General features: G+C 34.8%; 2 protein-coding genes across 8 annotated transcripts in view; one reads left to right on the top strand and one right to left on the bottom strand.

Annotated features, from left to right (window-relative positions):
- Window positions 1-19,795, top strand: part of LOC143250552 (serine/threonine-protein kinase PAK 1-like) — a 63,018-nt gene continuing 43,223 nt past the window's right edge. For 5 of the 7 annotated variants that reach the window (XR_013028241.1, XM_076501283.1, XM_076501282.1 and 2 more), the window contains exons 1-2: window positions 1-126; window positions 17,249-17,397. The gene's annotated coding sequence lies outside the window, so the exon portion shown is untranslated. Of the gene's footprint in view, window positions 127-4,195; window positions 4,316-17,248; window positions 17,398-19,795 lie in introns of all 7 variants that reach the window. The other 2 variants (XM_076501280.1, XM_076501284.1) reach the window with 2 other exon arrangements.
- On the bottom strand, window positions 10,123-12,573 carry LOC143251274 (uncharacterized). Its single transcript, XM_076502714.1, has 4 exons — window positions 12,359-12,573; window positions 11,315-11,501; window positions 10,700-11,224; window positions 10,123-10,551 (listed from the first exon to the last, which is right to left on the bottom strand). The coding sequence occupies exons 1-4, from the start codon at window positions 12,571-12,573 to the stop codon at window positions 10,123-10,125; spliced, it is 1,356 nt and encodes a 451-aa protein (XP_076358829.1).

Genomic DNA, 19,795 nt, shown 5'->3' with positions numbered 1-19,795 from the left:
TTTATTTTAGATTACTTCGCCGTTAGAAGGCTAAGATGGAGGAAGTAGGATGAGATAGCATATCAAAAGTGGATTTTAAGTCATCTTATATTTGTGTTTTCTGTACTTTTTTCTGTTTAAGTGTAGGTAAGTAAGCATGTATTACTTGTGTTACCAAACGGGAAAGTATGTAATTAAGCCGTTTATTTTTTATGTTATGTCAAAAGATGAAATGTTCGTGAAACGTGAACAGATAATATTAATGCGACATAGTATAACTTACTACTTGCTGCAACAGTACATGAATTATCTGCTGTGAATTAGGTAACTGAAGTAATTGGAGATACCAGTCAGATATGGAATTTTTTCGGTCATTAAATATTTAAGATAGGTAACTTCTTTAGGGATGGATGGGAAGGTGGTTACAAGTAAAAAAAAACAAAACAGGTTAATTTATAACGGATGTAACTAAAGTGTGATTTGTAAAGGATGAAATGAAAGAAAAGCAAAAATTAAATTGACTGGAATAATAGGAGATTAAAGAATATCAAGATAATTTGCCAAGCAGGAAACTGGGAGTAAACAACTGTATGGTATTTGGAAAAGATTAACTAAAAAGTTAATAGGATTACATCAAATATATTAAGAGTAGGAAAATGGAAATTTGGCCTTTGATGGGAGATATCTGATTATTATTGGATGGCTAGGTTATTAAATTCTACTTTTTTCTTCAATTTATGCAAATGAAATCTAGATTAAAGTAGTATTCCCTGTCATATACCACATGGAAATGATTCTAAGCTTTTTAAGTGAGGGAGTTTTAGAAAGTAATTTAAGAAAGTTTAATGTTTTATTGGATAACCAGCATGGTTTCACTAGGAGAAAATCCTCCTTTAATAAACATTTGATTTTCTTTTAAGTGGCTACTGTTTATGTAGATAAGAGTACAGATGCAGATTTGGTGAATCTAAATTTTCAGATTTTCAGAAAGCATTTGACAAGGTGCCACATAAAAGGCTTATAAAAAATTATTTTTTTTAGTGTGGAGGACAGGTTGGCTGACTGGATAGAAGAATGCAGAGGGTTTTTATAAATATATTTCAGTCTAACTGAAATAAATGTCACAAGTGAAGTATCTCGGGGCTTGATGTTAGAAATTTTTTTTTATATTTATATCAAACAAGATGAAGTATACCAATCCTTTGACCAGGTTATTAACTTTAAAAAAATGTGGGGGTGGATGTTTGATAAATAAAACAAAAGTCCTAATTATTACATACACAATTTATTACACATTATTACAGTGTTCATTATTACCTGACCAAAAGTTTTGTATAAGCTTTAAGAACTCACTGTGTATATACTTAAAACATGATATACATTATACGATGATCAGAATGACTTTGTATGAAAAGGTGGTAGCTAAAGTAGTGGTGGAAAGGATGAGTTCTGTTACCTACTTTCCACATCCAGCTGTTAAGTTTTTCCATACTGTTTCATCTTATTAGTTAATTGACAGTCAATGATGATAAAAGTGTCTTATGAGCTGAAGTTGTAAGGTTGTGGGTCAAATTGGAAGTGGATGCAACTCGGGAAGCGGCTCCTCATATAAGTCTTATGGTGGCTGTTGGAGTAGAAACTCACCAGTTTATATATTATTGCAATTGTGGTGGCCATTCTTTTCATTGCATTTTTCCATAAAGACTGTTAATGAACTCTGTGATGTGTGCCTTCTCCATGTGTATTCCTTCTTGTCATCAAGAGATACATTCCCAATGTGTATGTTGTGTTATATCAAATTTAATTGTTTCTTTGGTGTAAGGACATGGTGCCATCTGTGAATGAAGATAATGGTAACTTATATTAGATAAAAAAACTGCTAAATAACAGCAGTAATGAATGGGTATGTGAATCTCCTGTTAACCCTATCACAATGGGCTCAACATAAAATACATGGGCTTGTAAACACATTTGCTCACATTAAGTGTTAACACTATAACTTTTAATGCTGTATGTGTAACTTAATAAAATTTGTTAGACTGATTCCAAGTCTTTTGTACACAAAAATTCAGATTTTTTAATGATATTTTTACTAAAAGTTTTGTTTGTAAAAATATCAAGTCTGTTTCTTAGTAGTTTGAGTATGAAGTGATTTTAATGTCATTATTAACAATTCCATTATACCAAATATTTATGTAATGTCTAAAACCTTCTTAATGCATTTCAAATGTTTGTTTTCAGTGAAACTTCATATTTTGTGTTATTTTCTCTACCCTAACTATAAGGGTCAGTCAATTTGACTGTAGAAAAATAAGAAATAAATATAAATTATGTTTTTTTCATGCTAAAGTGACTACATTTTATAACATGTATACAAATGTTAATTCTAAGTAGCTTAAATCTTATAATGTTATATGTATATATGTATTATTTTTATTATAGTAACCTTTCAGCTGTGTCTGGCTGACAGTACAGAAGTTCCAATGATGAGGTACACATGTACTTGTGTACCAGTAATATAAAACTGACCTCTAGTCAGACTTTTCACTTTAACCTTTACAAAGTGACCTGTCTTGGCTGTGTTTTAATGGATTGGAATTTTGTAAAATAGTCACTTTTCAATTATACATAACATATGTATATAGATTATTACTATTTACAAAAAGTTTTTAAACTTATTTTGTCTTAAAACATAGAACAATAAACAACTATTCCTTCTTGTTGCAACCATTGTACTTGGTTGCTTCTTCTTGTATCTTTCTAAGTCTCTAGAAATTTCACAGTTGGGAGATGTGAAATGATATAATTTGTTTTAGGTTTTATATATACATTTCAGTAACTAAAAATATAACCTACCTGCCTGAAATCTTCAAAAGAATGAGATAGTGTCCTAACACATTATAATGGCTAAGAACACTGCAAGGAGTCATTCTGAGCTTTATTTATGGTAGTTATTGACATCATGACACAAGTAAGTATATGTAAGAGATTGTTTCCAAAAATGGAACCACAATGTATGAGTTGGTACATGAAATATATCCCAGCAAATTGAAAAGAGAAAAGGTTTTTATTTTTTGTTTTAGCTTGTTAATAATGCTACTTTGAGTTACAAATTCATATGAAAGTACAGACTTTTTATGTGGACATCACAAACATATAATTTGAACCAGTGTTGCATTCAGCATACCATGTGGCACACAAAAATTGATGTTTAAATGTTTGTGCCATCAATTCTTTTCAACCACTTCTTTATTTTTTCTCTATCCAGATTGTGCTTTTCTCCCTGAAATATCTGCAATGTATAGGCTGATAGCGCATTCACCCTCTATATCTCTTCTTTATTCTCATTTGGATCAGTCACCTCACCTCCACTCTCCTGCTATTTGTTTTATCTTTTCATAGTTCCTGATCCCACCTCTTCCTTCAGTGGAATCCCTCATCCACTTACGATCTTTTTTCAGTTACTCTTGCTGTATTTATTCCTACAGCTTATCCATTTAGCTTATCATTTGTTGGGTAGAGAGGTAGGTGGGCATTTCCAGGTCATCTCCCATCAAATTCATCACCTAACTCACTCACTGGCTGCTCACTTCCATCATCCATTGGAGAAGATTGTTTGGGCTGACATGTGAATGAACTTTCAGACTTTTGTTGCACACTATCTCTAGTTACTATTCTTCTGACATCATACCGTCTTTGACTGGGTAAGATTTTTTTTCCTTACCTTTGTTTTTTTTTTACAGAGCCCTATCTCTTGTCCCTTACATGACTGTTCAGCAGCAAGTGCTGCCTACCAGTGTATACTTAACCCTATGACCACCAGCACTCTTATTAAATTCCTTTATGAACATCACAAAGTGTTACTGAATTATCTTCAAAATTTAACTAAAGCACTTTACTGTCAATGTAGTTTAATTAACTTAATATTATCAAGTATGTTATAATTCAAATGTTTTATATTATTAAAGCTGTTATTCCTTTATTTCTAAAGAAACCTTTGAAACAAAGAATTCAAATTTCAGTTCTTTGTTATGTGGTGCATGTGCAGTTGAACTATCTTACATTTAGTTGCTTATGCTTCTTTACAGATTACCCTCAGTATCTCTCTGACAGTCTGTATGGGATTCTATGCATACAAGTTTGAATTCCAAATATTAATTTTGTATTAAAATATTGTTAGAGTTCTGAGAAAATGTTTTTATATCAACTATTTCAGCAAGATGCCAGGCTCCCATTCCAAAGTGTTAAGCAACAGTCTTTTGTACCATTGAATGGGATGCTTATAACCAATAGAAAAAGCATATTTCTCAGTTAATATCTCCAGGTTAGGAGGCAAGTAAGTAATAATTATTTTTTAGAGGAAAATAAAATTTTACTTTATATTGTAGAAATCACTTCCCTAGCTTGCTGTTATTTTCTTGCCTTATACATTTACTTTGATAGGTAGTTAAATTGCATTTAGGTTGTACTCATTACTTTTCTAATCATGAGTTATAAAAAGAGGTGAGAGCAAGCATTATGCTATAGTCTTAAGCAATCATAATTTTATCACTTGTAGGAACCTGTTAACGTTCCTATGAAAAGTGAGGCCTAATAGGCCCCAGAGCAACTTGAAAGGTTATTAATATTAAGCTAATAATTTTGTATTTAAATAAAATTGCCATTTAATTTAATGAAATGAAATCAAATGAAATGGCAATTTCATTTAAATACAAATTTATTAGCCTAATATTAATAACCTTTCAAGTTGCTCTGGGGCCTATTAGGCCCCACTTTTTTGTAGGAGTGTTAAAGTATGTAGGTATAAATAACAACAGATAAAAAATTGTTATGGAAAATAAAACATTAAAAATTAAACATTTTGAAAAGGTAAAGACTTGAAATTATGAATATGACCCAGTAAAGATATTTTAAGTTTATTCAATGGAGAGATAAAAGGCAAATACATATTTTCATTTTTTAATTTAAAATTTTTCTTCTGCACTGTATGTTGCTGATAATAACTAGGGTTAATATATAGTAGAGAAAATAGAAAATAAAATATAAACTTTTACCTTAAAACTTTTGTTAATTAGTTAGGAGCTTTTAGACTCAATACAAATGAAATGCAAAAATTGTAAGATATTAAGTAGTATTTTTATACATAACATGAAAATCACTTTGCAGGTAAACTGTTTGGGGTCTGAGTGCAAATTGCTATATTAAGTAACAGTTCGTTTTTGTTAGAAACAGTACAAACAATTTGAATTAAATGATTTTTGTTTTGTTTTTTTGAAACAACATACTTTTAGGAAAGTTCTTGTTAAATTCCAAATGATTTCATCCATTAGTTTTATTTTTGGAACAGAATATAATGATAGAGACATTAGGTCATATAGATTGTATGATGTGGTCATCATGGACTTAATCAAAACCCTCACAATTTAGGATTGTCCTGGACAAATTCAGCACTTACCCATGAGATTGGATGTTCCACAAAGACCACTCAAAGTATCCTTGCAGAGCTAATTTTCCTAAACAAGGCTTGTTTCAGATCATACACTGCTGTGTACTAGTATGAATAAAGCAAGGAGGTATTCCCTACTCATCCTTTGTTAGTAGTTTGAAATGTAGTGCAGTCCTGCTTTTGAAAATAGGGTTTTTATTTGGTCAGCAGTTGCTCTGTCTTGCAGTGACTTATTTTTGCTGGCTCCCACCATGCTTTCATACCCTCTTTTTATGGAGCAAGGGAGTCTTTGTCACTCACTATTCCCTATCTGCTTGGGTAGTGGATCATGGAGGATGCCCTGTAAGTGGGATCAGTTCCACTCAATAGAAAATAGGCCAGTGGTGTTTAGTACAGTTCACCCCTTTGGTTAGCTTTCCTCCATCCTACCACTACTTGGAAGCTGGGTTCCTTGAAGGTAGTTGTTGGATTGGTGTAGGACCAACAAATGTTAGTTCTTGCATAGTTTCATGATGGATGTTACTTTCTTATTCTGCTTCACTAGGCTTTAAATGAAGATAATAGGGACCCTCCTCCTTCTGCTGACCAAAAACTGAATTTTCAATGCTGCCTTGTTTTGAACTGCAGTTTACCAGTTATATCTTTGATACACCCAAACAAATAGCACTTTCTAAAGTCTGATGCTGGTCTTGGATTATGTTTGCTTCTTCTGTCTCTCTTTGTAACATTTCCCTTATATTCCAGGCAAAGAGTGTACCCTGGTACAGACAAGGTACTGTCTCCAGGTGTAGGATATTGTATACCATGGAGTTTCTTTGGTCACTTCCCAGAGTAGGTTCATTTGGGTTAAATTTTGCACCTGACCCTTTATAGCTTTAAAGTTGGATTCTATCTAGATGTAAGAAGAGATTACAAATCATATTGGAAGTTCACATTTTTCAACAATGAAAGTATATTTCTGATAGATACTCACCTTCTCTCACACTTTCTACTTATTCTTCCCATTTCTGGTGCATATACTTGCGTAATCTCAAAGTGGTGATTGAACAATCAGTATAGCTGAGCTAGGTGGCTGTGCATGCAACAACACAGTAATATCACATAGAAACATTAGATTATGTGGGAGCCTAAATGCTGGTAGTGAGTGAAGAAGTTTACATATAAAGAAAGCATTGAATTTGGAAAAGCTAGATGTGATGGTAAGTGAGTAAGTTGCATGGAATGTGAGAGAGTAAAGAATTATGACTAAGTGATGACCGTGCCAAGGACATTCAAAGGTTTCAATTTGGATGTTTTGTTGATATCACGTGTTGAAACCCAAAATGGAAAGTTCTTTCAAAATTTCAGAGGCAAATAACTGTTTGAAATTTTAGTTATAAAAGGTTTAAATTTTAAGCTCTGTAAAATAAAATTTTATTGATGTAGTTTATTGTGCTAACTTTTGTACAATTAGATTTTCTTGTGTTAGGGAGGTTTGTTAGCAAATAATTATGCTAGTCGGTGATAAATTTCTAGCCGGTGATATTTTATTTTGATAGTTATATTAATAAATATTGTCTTACAATACATTCTTTTTTTTTATCGTGAAGATGATTTACTTATTATTATTGTAGTTGGCGTTGAACTGGACTAGGGTTTATCAGTCTGTTCTGAAATTTCTTTACCTGTTACTTCATGTATATTTAATGTTTATCCTATTTTAGTTTTCTAGGTGATTATTATGAGCAAGGCTCTCAAAATAGGAAAAAAAACTTGTGTTTTTTCTGTACACTGGGATTTTCATATTCTAGATCATGACCCATTGTGAAAGATGTTTATTCTTGTTTGCTTCTAAGATAGGCCATTTTCTTCACAAATTTGCTCATGTTGCTTCTTAGTACATTTTGTCAACCATCTTTATTTCGTGTTTTTCTTAATTTTACTGTTTACCTCACTTTTCAGTCTTACTGTTTTTCCAAAGCCAGCCTCTTTACCTTACTTTTTGACTGCTTTGTGTGAATGATTAAAGTTTTTTTTTTAGCACTGGAACCACCAGGGTTTCACTTACATCTAAAACTGCCATAATTTTGACTGCTACATGTTACAAAATCAGTATTAAAATGAAATACATTATTGGATACAACTCAAAAGTTTTATTTTGATACATCAAATTAAATATAATTACAGTCAGAAATCTATTAAATTGAAATGTTTTGCAAAAAACATACAATGATAGTTTAAATACTGTAATAAAATAGACATATCACAAGAAACAAGTTAGTAAGCAGGCATAAACAGTTATATGTATGTACAAACTAGTAGAAAACTTATTCTAAACAATATACATTTATAAAAAAAAAAAGACTGAAAAACCTGCAACTCCCACTATAAACTAGCCTAAGTGACACAATCCACACATGTGGAATACTTGTAAATTTTTGCTGTACATTTACCACACACAAAGCGCATTTACCTGAAGCTCTGTGTTTATTACGTTCAGCTATCTGGCATTGTTTTCTTTTCCATGATTCATTGGATACAGCATTGGATTTAGGCTGTGATGCTTGATACTTTTCAGTTTTTTTAACATGTATGTTTTTCAAAGATCTGAGGCTAGCTTCAAGATGAAATTCTTCCTACTTATATTTTCTCCAGTGATACTTGGACAAAACAAAGGAATTTATGGCTGTCCAGAACATTGTAAAATACAGCAACTGGCAACCAAAAAGAACCATCTTTTCCTGATTACTGAGATATCACATGGTTTGCAACATCCACTTTGTACTTTGATTATAGAAAAGCAAAGTCTGTTTTTCATTTTAGTGGTGTCAGTGACAATGGACATGAGAAGAGAGCTGAGAATAGATGCATTATTTTGTGGCTTCCACTTGTAAACAGTCAGCACAGCAAAGTCATTTTGTTTCAAAATTCTATTGGTGTACAGCTCGTAAGTTTATTGTAGATAGCAGAAGCTCTGCTCTCGATTTGTTCACTGTTCGAGCTAGATTAATTAAGTGAAAAAATTGTCTGTAATCATGTTCCTCCCCTTTCCTAAGTACACTGCCATTGATGTTACTATCACACTGTCTGACCAGCTAAGAGAATTTCATCTTTTTCTACATTGGGAAAATGAATCAGAATGTAAATATCTAAAAATGGCTGGTATGGGTAGAGAAAGTACTAGTAGAGGAGCAAACAATGTTTCAACCTTCTTCGGTGATCGTCTGGTTCACAAAAAAAGAAAGAAGTAACTAATTGACCGATAGTTAACCACATGTTTGAAAGCGGTGGTGTAATTGAGTGTAGAAATGTAGAGAGCATGCACAGATGTTGGATTACATTTATTAATATAGGTATAAAGGTGTTCCTTTGTATTGGTTTATTTTGGGCTTGAGTTGTTGTATAAGTAAGGCTTTAATTTTGCATTTGTTTAAAACACATAAAGCATATCAAAGTGCAGTAAACATAAATGCAGAACTGAACTGAAAACATGTCAATCTATGAAGAATTCAGAAGATCATTGACACATACTTTCTCAGATTACAGTTCATTGAATACAAAAGTATCATTTACGAACAAAATGGCAAATTTTATTATTAGATTCAAACCCACATGGTGAATAGGGGAAATTCCCACAAAAATTAATATTTTTGTTTATGATCAACAAAACTTAAACAGCTGCTTACCGACTTTGGGGCAAATGCAGTCGTAGTTTGAACAAAAAAAAAAACAATAGGGATAATCCAAATCTTGAAAGTTTCTTGTGTGTGTTTAATGATAATGACAATATTTCTAGTAATAGTCTCAATCTCGCATGGATCTGATCCAGTGTATGGAAGTTCGCCTCCTTTATACAATACTGTATCATTATGTGCAGCATTTGAATCAGTTTACAATCAGAATCTAACACTCATACCTGAAAATACATTCAAAGGATTATATCATTGATTAAACAGTAAGCCATAGAACATTGTTACACATTCAGATAAAACTACATATAATAGAATCTGAAAGTAATCCGAAATTACAACTAGTACTATTTTTAAATGCATAAGATTTTCATTTCAGAAAGGTGATTTGGCTGGCCGCTTCTAACTTATACAAATTGTCATTTGACGTGGAAGATGCTTGAAATTTTGCATGATACAAAATAGATAAATTGTGTTGAGAAAAACTTTCATCAAAACTTCACACTCCTCACCAAAATCACTGATTTTCTGAGGATTATTGAGGATACTGAAATTTAACGCTTAGACGTAACACTGAGAGCTATGATAATCACAAATGTTGGCCAACGTGTCTAATATATTATAAATACATCATACATTATCAAAATACAATATTCAATCATTCAGTAATTCAATACTGTTCTCTCTCCGATAGCACAACTAGTTTGTGAATAGGGTGTTTCAAGATAATTGGCTGAGATAGTTGCTTTCCTTCCCTAGACAGACTGGGATTCCCAGTGAGGAACTTCACCTTTCTTACCAGATTGTCTTGGTTAGGTATAGCTTCTACAACCTTGCCAAGTCTGTAATAACTTTGTACTATATCATCATCTTTCAACAGGACGATATCACCATCTGCCAAGTTCCTACATTTATTAGTCAATTCTTGTTTCTGCTGGAGGTTTTGTAGATAGTCTTTCTTCCATATTGTCCAAAGTCATCAGCCAGGAATTATACTTTCCTTCATTGCTTGGTGGCATACAAGTCCTCTCAAACAAAATTTCCCAGTGGGAGCATTAGGAATTTTGACTTCATTGTGAGAAGATGACTATGTGTCAAAGGTTCTGGTTCACAGGGTACATTGAGGTTTCTAAGAGTCATCGGCCAACTGTTGACAATGGCCATTACCTTATAGAAGAATGTTGTGAGAGTGGCAGGGTCAAGTCTGGAGCTGTGTTGTCTCAGCAATGTCATCAGAACACTTCTCACAGTGTAGATTTGTCTCTCCCATACCCCTTCCATGTGGTTTGAAGAGGGTGGATTGGTGAAGAACTCTGCCTGGGATGCTACAAGGAAATCCTTAATCTTTGACATCTCAGTTTTTGATGCTGCCTTTTGCAATTCATGTGATGCTTCAATGAAATTTGATCCTTCTTCACACCTAATAGTTTGAACAGGATCTCGAATGGCTAGAAAGCACTACAGAGCATTAAGGAAAGCATCTGTTGACATTCATCAAGTAGCTCTATATGGAGTGCTCTGGATGCCAGATAGGTTATGAGAAGACCATATTTCTTACATTTCTTTCAACAAATTTTCATCACAAAGGATCCAAAACGATCCATGCCAATGTGAGTAAAAGATTGTTTGAATTCTGTGAAGATTCTGTTTGCTCCTTTGGAAGATCATCCATTTTTTGAGTATGTAGCTTGCCTCTCAGTTTCCTGCATGTTACACATTTGTACAAGTGAGAGGAGACTGCTCTGGTTCCTCCAACAATCCAATAACCCTTTGACCAGATTTCATGTAGGATAAAACTGCATCCTTGGTGAGCTACTTTCTCATGAAAATGCTTGATGATCGAATTGACTAAATGACCATTTCTGGGAATTATGATGAGATGTTTCATATCATAGTTTGCCAAGCTTCGTTGCAACCTTCCGCCAACTCTGAGAATCCTGTTGTGGTTCAGTGGTCTTATGGTCAGTCCTTTGTTTTGATTGATGGCCTTTATTTCCTCATGGAAGGAGGTACTCTGATGCATGCAAATAATGGAGTTTTCTGCAGTTTTCATCACTTGTATTAGGCTGATATTTTCTTTCCCCTTTTTCTTTGCTATATACCTCTGGATTATAGCAAGAGACTTGACTGCCTGGAACCAATCAGAACAATGTTACAGCCATTCTAGGAGTACCGACCCACTTTGACCTTTCTCTGCACTGGTTGCCAACACCTTCCTGACTTCATGGCCATCTCCTTTTTGTGTTGTGTCCATGTCATTGCCCAAAAGTAGCTGTGAATCCCAGAGGAAAGAAGGACCAGTGAACCAAGTGGATGTCTGTATTTGTGAAGCATGTTCAGCTGGGTTTTGGTCGGTGCACACATATTGCCACTGGCTTGGATTTCTCTGATCACTTGGACTCGATTGGCTACAAAGATATGAAAATGACAGGCTTCATTATTAATGTAGCCAACCACTATCTTTGAGTCTCTCCAAAAGTGTTCCTGCATTGTGGGTTTCATCTTGTTTTGGAGTACATTGCTGTGAGCTCCAACCTTGGTAGGGTTACAACATTCAGTAGAGCAACTCTGGCTTTACCCAGTACCAGAGAACAGTGTACTTGTCCTTTACTGTTTAATAAATAGAGGCGTGTGCATTGTCCATAGCCTGAGAGGCTTGCATCTGAGAAATGGTGGAATTCCCTGCAATGAATGGTTTCAAAGTCTCTTGGCTTGAAGCACCTCAGAAGTCTCAGGCAAGAGAGGAAGCCCACTTCCACCAGTCACTCTTCCCATTTTGATTGTAGATCTGATGACATTGGCTCATCCTAGCCAGTGTTTTCTCTGCACAGCTGCTGCAAGATCTGCTTTCCAAGTAATGTAAAGGGAGCAATACTTCCTAGTGGACCATACACTAATGGAACAGTTGAAAGAACACCTCTACGAGTTAGTGGTCATACTGGTAGGCAGAGGCAGAAATTGAATTTGTTCAATTTGATATACCACTGAGTGCCGAGCTCTCATTCATTGGGAAGCTGGTCAAAGTGTAGATCTAGGTTCTACAGTTCTTTAGATTTTTCTGACTCGGGGACTACCATCATAGCCTCATGGCTGTTGGAAATGAATTTGTGAAATTGAGGATTTCCTGACAAGCATAAGGCTTGAAACGAATTTGTGAAGTTGAAGATTTCCTGACAAGCATAAGGCTTGAACATCTTTTATCTGTTGAATGGCTTCATGGGATGAGCTACAACTCGTCAAGCCATCGTCCACATAGAAATCTCACTCAAGGAAGTCACAGGCTTCTCCAGAGAATCTCCCACATCCATCTGCTGCAATCGCCTTCAAACCAAATTTTGCACAAGCTGGTGAGGATGTGGCATCGAACAAGTGCACATTCATTTTAAAAATGCAAGGGGTTGTCAACAGATCAGTGTTTCTCCACCAGAGAAATCTTGGACATTCTCTGTGTTTAGGATACACACCAAACTGGTAAAACATCTTCTCAATGACCCCATAAAGGCCACAGGTTCCTCTTGAAACCTACATTGGATGCTGATTATGGAACTCATCAGGTCTGGGCCTCAGAGAAGTTCATCTTTCAGGCAGTCTCCTTGATAACAAACACTACAATCAAAGACAACTCTGATCTTTCCTGGCTTCTGAGGATGATAAACACCATGGTGTGGAATGTACCAGGAAGTCTTGGGCTACTTTTCAAACAATGACACTTCTTCTGCTTCCCCTCACTCTATTATTTTGGACATGAAAGACTTGTAGTCTTCTATATTGTAGATTCTTCAGCAATTGATGCCTAAGTTGTTCTAGTCTCTTTTTCTGCAGACTGTTTGTTGTTAGATAGGTTTAGCTGTCCATGACAGAAGGGCAAGGGCATGGTGAAGAAACCTTCCTTGTCTTTGTATGTGTTTGTCTCCAGCATTGTCATGAACTTGACATCTTCCTGAGACATGGAGTAATTCTGCTTGATTTTGTTCTTGGAGAAGTCTGATTCCAAGAGTTCATTTACTTGAGGCAGAATTTGCTCCTCTTTTGCACTCGTTGCAAGTGAACTGAACTTCATCCGGATGATGATGTGTTCGAATAGCTTTTGGCACCTTCTGAGTGATTATTCTGTGGGATAGTGCACTTGGGTTCTCAGTGCCGGTTCTTCCACATATCCCGTATTCGTTTTCTGAGCAAATAGCTCCTTGTCATGACCAACTATAAAATCATGTGGAACAGGAGCCTCAGGACAGTCATAACCTACAAGAAGTCCAACCTCGCAGTTTTGAAGAGGGAGTATCTTGTTCTCCAGTTTTCTGAGGTGCTTCCATCTATTTGCAGTGGTTGAGGTTGGGATGTGGTCCTGTTCACCAGGATGAAGTCTCTTGAATAGGTTGTCGGCAGACCAATTATTTTGCTTCAATCAGTTTCTCAAATCTGCAGTCCTTTGAACTTTAAACAGTTAATTGTGGAGGTAGATGTTAAAGACGACAGGTTCCAGTTCAGTTAAAAGTTTATCAGCTGTGTCTTTCAGGATGAAAGTTGTGTTGCTCTGTGTGTTCAGCAATGCATACACCATGACCTCTCTATTAGAGTTTTCATTCATTGATAGAAAGACTGGCACAATCATAGAGGTCATTCCCTCACCATTATCATTTGTTGCGTTCATTGTCACAGCACCTTCCTTTGCAGTGGTGTTTATTGGAGTGGCTCCATTTGTTGTCCCATACAAAATAGGGTCTGGATATTCCTCTTTGTTCTATCTGATACAAGTCTAAAATCAGGTGGTACTTTGTTCTCTGCATGATCATGAACCTCAGAGTACAGTTTGTCAAGATCATCCAAACTGCAATTCAGCTGTTCTATTGTGACAGAGTCAAACAGTTTCTCGCCTTGTCACAGAGTTGCCTGCTCTGCCTGAACCAGGTTCAAAACTGGTTAACAACCTCCTTATTCCTTTCCATAGCCTTTAAAGATGGCATGTGAACTCTGGTACTACAGGGGGTATCTGATGCATTTTGAGCAATATTGGAAGTTTCAGGATGAACATCCGTAGCCACTATAACTTGCGAGGTTTCAGAAACTTTAGAAGTTTTTGGCTGTGTGGCATCTCTAGTGTCTGCCTTATTGGGACTCGGAGCATTGTCTAGAGATATGTCTAAAACCTCTTCAGCCATGCTTATGCCTGTGTATATATCAATTCTGATACAGTGCTTTGGAATTGTGTTAACTGTGACTATAACATTAAAAGTCAATTCGCACAGGTTAGATGATTCTTTCCTTCGAGGGTTCTAACGTGGTCTTACTACAAGATGTTTCTGCTGGGATGTTCAATCACCAGGGCAGTCATGGTTACGGATGTCTTCTTCTGTGAGTGTTGAAGGGCTTTTACATGACATCATCCAGTTTGGTTCTTGAGTCGTTTCGTCTGGTTTTGGGGTTGTTCTTCGTTCGGTTGTTGACTTAGAAAAATATATGATCAGTTTATAAAAATTATAAAGTTTCACAAATATAGGAGTTAAAAAGGTGGATCCGCATGAGATGGATGAAACAGTATATAGTGTCAACTGACATAGCCAACATTCTGTGACCAGTATGTAGTGTCAGCTGACATAGCCTCCCTTCTCTGATCAATATACAGTATCAAATGATATTTTAGCCTACCCTCTGTGACCAATATATAGTAGACAATTTTGAAACATTGCATGATACAAAATAAATAAATAGTGTTGAGCAAAACTTTAATCAAAACTTCACACCCATCACCAAAATCACTTTGATTTTCTGAGGATTATTGACAATACTGAAACCTAACACTTAGACACAATACTCAGAGCTATGATAATCACAAATGCTGACCAACATGCCTAATACATTATCAATACATCATACATTATTGAAATACAATATTCAATCACTCAGTAATTCACTACTGTTCTCTCTCCACTAGCACAGCTAGTTTGTGAATAGGGTGTTCAAAGATAGTTGGCTGAGATAATTGCTTTCCTTCTCCAGACAGACTTGGATCCCCAGTGAGAAGATTCACCTTTCTCACCAGGTTGTCTTGTGATATTGATTTCAATGTACCAAATTCTGTCTTGCTCTCAAGAATCTACAAATTTCAAGAACATGCAGTATTTGTGCAATACACATCGAATAATATATGTCACATGTATCAAACTGAAACAAAGTTAGATATTAAAATAAATGAGGAACAGTAAATCTCAATCAGTGATGTAGAGAAAACCCACTTGTAGAGAAACATATATATGTAAAAACGGCTCATTTGGGTTGAGAATTTTTTTTTTTTACGTAGAGGAGCGAACAACGTTTTGACCTTCTTCAGTTATCGTCAAGTTCATAAAGAAAGAAAGAGGTAACTGACCGAAAGCTGACCACATGTTTGAAAGGGGTTGTGTAACTGAGTGTCGGAATGTAGAGGGCGGTGTTAGATGTTTGAATACATAATTTTATATTATTTATTTTATTATTTTTAATATAGGTATAAAGGTGTTCCTTTGTATTGGTTTATTTTGGGTTTAAGTTGTTGTATAAGTAAGGCTTCTTTAATTTTGCATTTGTTTGATTCTTTATTTAGTATTTGAGTGTTTTTGATGGTTATGTTGTGTTTATTGGACTTGCAGTGTTCGAAAACATTTAAATGTGACATTTTATGTTCTTTGAATCTGGTTTCCATTTGTCTACTTGTTTCTCTAATATAGCAGTCGTGGCAGTTATCACATTGTATTTTATAAATAATGTTGGTGTGGTGTTTGTCAGTGTAGTTTTTACATAGTATAGACCTTAGTTTTGTGCCTGGTTTTTGAATAAATTTGGTAGTAACTGGAATGTCATTTTGTTACTGGTTTTTGCCAAATGTTGGTTATATTTCTGCTGATGTTAGGAATATATGGTATGCAGAAGTATATGGTTTCATGATTTTTTGATTCGTGAGATGTATTTACTTTTGTTGGTTGATTTTGTTTTCTGCCTAGGTGTGTGTGTATAATGTTTTCTACGGTTTGTGGAGGAAACTTATTGATGTTGCTGAAGTATTGTTTTATTTTGTCTAATTCATCATTAATTTTATCTGGTGAGCATGGTTTTATGGCTGTGTTTATTTGGTTTCTTAGTAAAATAAATAATATAAAATGATGTATTCAAACATCTAACACCGCCCTCTACATTCCGACACTCAGTTACACAACCCTTTTCAAACATGTGGTCAGTTTCTGGTCAGTTACCTCTTTCTTTCTTTCTTTGTGAACCTGACGATGACCAAAGAAGGTTGAAACGTTGTTCACTCCTCTACGTAAAAAACAAATTTTCTCAACCCAAACGAGCCGTTTTTACATATATATTTTAACAGTAAATCTGTTACACTCTGTATCAAAGGTACCTGTATGTTTATCATACATGATTGAAAATAAATCAGTATCATGCAGTAACATCTTGACTTCATCAAATAATACTGTTGCAATTTGTGACAGAAAACCTTTACATGCTTTTTCATTTATTTTCTTCTGTTGATTGATTTCTAAAATTTCACTGATTTGAAGAAAAAGGCATAATGGTTTTTAGTTATACTTGTAAGTCATAGTTTAATTTTAATATATATTGAAAACAAGTTGGAGCATTTCATGTTATAATTGTATGTATTAGAACAGTACTGTCAGGGATAATTTATTATTGACATTTGTAGTTGAGGTCAGATAGGCATGATAACTGCATACAAGGAAAACAGTTGGTGAACAAACATCATATATTTGTTAGGTTTTTAACGTATTTTTTGCATTTTAATGCTTTTCAAGCTTCAGTATTACTTAAAACATGATATTTATACAACAGTTTACTTTAATATGTCAGCTAATATAAAAGGGAAATGAACCCTATAAACATACGAGTGTTTAAAACATTTTATAAGGATGAAATAAACTGGTCAGAAGTGAAATATTGGGTAATTACTTCTTTATAAGATGTGGAAAGTTTTTAAGTGTGATTTCATATTAGGGAAGCAAGATTGTTGTCATGAGTTAATAAAGGTATGTTGAAAAAAGTGGTCTAAAATCATTAAATTTAAATTGGATAGCTTCTACAGTTAAACCTTAAAGTAAAATATTTCATAAGGTGTGAAAAAAGTAAGCAAAAATATTTTCATTAATTTTTTTCTTAGGCAGAGAAAAACTTTACTTGTGGTTCCTGGTTCCATTTGCTCATGGCAATTTACTTGTGATAGATGTGATTTTAAATGATCCTGTAATCTCCATCTTCCACACCATCAAATATTGGTGCATAAGTGCCTAACCCATGCTTGGTTTTCTGGTAAGCATATTTTAATGAACACATAATTTTCTTTTTCATGGGACCAACTTCTTGGTAGTTTTTAACATACTTAAACTTTCAAAGTTACAAATTACTAAGATTTTAAATCTCTGGTCTAGAAAAGTTTTTGTTCCGATTCTCTTTTATTTAACTGTCATAAAATATTTCTTAAATTGTGAGATTTACTGCTTTATTTATTGTGTTTATACAGAAACCTAAAACCAATAAATTTTTATGTTCATTAATTACTGATTTTCCAAGTATTATATAATGCATAGCTCAGTAAATTAATCTTCAGATACAATAACTTGCATCTTTTTACCTAACAGCTTTCCTTGATTTGTGCTGTCCTCTATATGCATAATTTTTTATTGTTACTAGCCTCGAGGCTTCCTTCTAACATAACAAGGTGTAGCTGTGTTTTAGCATGCAACAACACTCCACCAGTAGGAATGTGATGCACACACTCCTACAACAGCTGACTTTCTCTATACTGTAGAACACAATCATTACTTCTTGATTTGGCACTGACTTGTGCATACATGCAAGTTATTTTCATTTATCACACAGAGAGTGTTACTTTAATTTTTGACTACTTTATTTGTTGTTTTAGTTATTTTTCATTTCCACATTACAAACTCACAAGTTTATGTAATTACTATTTCATCTAGTGTAGGTTTGCAAGATCTGGTTAGTGTCAGACATAGTACCGCTGTAGTGTCTGGCTCCACTTTTTCTGCTGAGGAGGTTTCATCATTAGTGTGTCAGGAGTTGGAGTCTTATGTGTAGCCTGGAGTGTGTCTGGAACTGAGGACTGATTTTACTTTTCCTGGAGAATCTGTTCCAGAGGATGAAGATTTTTGACAGCATTTTCCTCCTTTCTTTATTGCATCTTCCCATTCTGTTCCTGTTGATCTCCTTTTGCCCTAGCATCAGTTTATTTTGTTTTTTCCTATCTCCTGGTATTCATCTAAGCCAATAAATTCCTTTCTCACCTTTGCGCTGGTACCATCATGTTTAGCAGACATGCATGCTTTGGCCTATCATAGGTTTGAGTTTCTTTTTCTTGTCACTTATTCATCTTGGGTTTTGTTCCTTCCTTTTCACATTGTTTTTCCCCTGCTCAGTTCTTACATCTCCATCTAACTTACTACTCTGATGTGTTATCATTCAGTCATCCATCTGCTTTCTGAGACTAGTCACCATTCCATTGAGGGGGTTTTGATGGATACATATTTCCTTATCTTTTTCACGTTGGCATATTTGTTCTTCTTTGACTTTATCTCTAGACATGGTTAGTTTGTTGTTGGGACCTCTTTGTCAGATGCACTTCTAATGTGTGTTTGCGTGCTTCATATATTAAAGACATTTTTCTAGATCCTTATATTTGACAGTATGTTTTTGAGGGTATTTCTGTTTTTTTTTGAAACTCCTGGAGATAGTGTGTTGACACTCCTCAAATTCTTTTCTCGTTTCTCAGCTATTCCTATTTCTTGTACCTTGGCTTCCTCTCTTTTTGCTGTCCCCACCTTCCTGGTTTTTTGCTTCTAGCTATTAAATCTCTTGTCATTGGTTTTAACGATGCCAGTATAATTGGTGCCTTTCTCTTAAGTTTAGGCACTGTGGGGGCTGTTTTCCCAGGTTTGCTCACCCATGTTACCCTTTCATAGCAGCCTGTTTGGTTCTTTAGGTGTTGTTGAACAGACTAAATCTTTTTTTCCTCTCTTCTCCTCTTTTGTCTCCAGTTCTTATTTCTTTCTCCCTTCCTTAAGATCAAGTTTGTTGCCAGTACCTTTCAAAGGAAGTTATAAATCTCTTACATAAGGATGCAATTAAACAGGTGTTTCTTCATTTTCCAAATTTTTAGTCCTATCTGTTTGTCATTTCCAAAAGCTCTGGGTTTTTACTCCTGTCTGTTTGTCATTTCCAAGAATATGGGGGATTGGCATTTTGTTTAAGCCTAAAGTGCTTCTTCAACCTCCTGAGTTTCACCAAGGAGCCTTTTATCAACTTCTGATGATCTTTTATTTTAGGTCATTGGATGACCAAGATGTTACTGATGCTTTCTTTCATGTTCATATTTATCCTGTATTGAGACATTATTGTCAATTTGTTCATGGGAGTCAGGTATTTCAATTCTTCACTTTCTTATTTGGTTTCCTGTTGACTTTGTACATCTGTTAAGTGGTCAGAACCTTTGCTTGTCACATATGTGCCCTGGTAATGTGGTTTCATCATTATATGGATGACTGGCTTCGTATGACCCCTTCCGAACAAGACTTTTAAGGTCATAAACATCTTTTTCTTCAGGGGTTGGCACATTTGTGGTTGCTGGTCAAACTGGAGGAGTCAACTCTTACCTCTACTTGGTACTTTAATCATCTGAGGGTCATTTTCA

Source organism: Tachypleus tridentatus, chromosome 5, assembly GCF_004210375.1.
Source record: "Tachypleus tridentatus isolate NWPU-2018 chromosome 5, ASM421037v1, whole genome shotgun sequence".
Classification (NCBI taxonomy): Eukaryota; Metazoa; Arthropoda; class Merostomata; order Xiphosura; family Limulidae; genus Tachypleus; species Tachypleus tridentatus.
The sequence above is the reverse complement of the archived record's forward strand: the minus strand, read 5'-3'. Positions and strand labels throughout refer to the sequence as shown.

Coding starts and splice junctions, on each gene's coding strand:
- LOC143251274 (XM_076502714.1), bottom strand. CDS start 12,573: ATGTTTTACCAGTTTGGTGTGTATCCTAAACACAGAGAATGTCCAAGA. Junction 11,225..11,314: donor AAAAAGGAGATGGCCATGAA/GTCAGGAAGGTG, acceptor GATTGGTTCCAG/GCAGTCAAGTCTCTTGCTAT. Junction 10,552..10,699: donor ACAATCTTTTACTCACATTG/GCATGGATCGTT, acceptor AATGCTCTGTAG/TGCTTTCTAGCCATTCGAGA.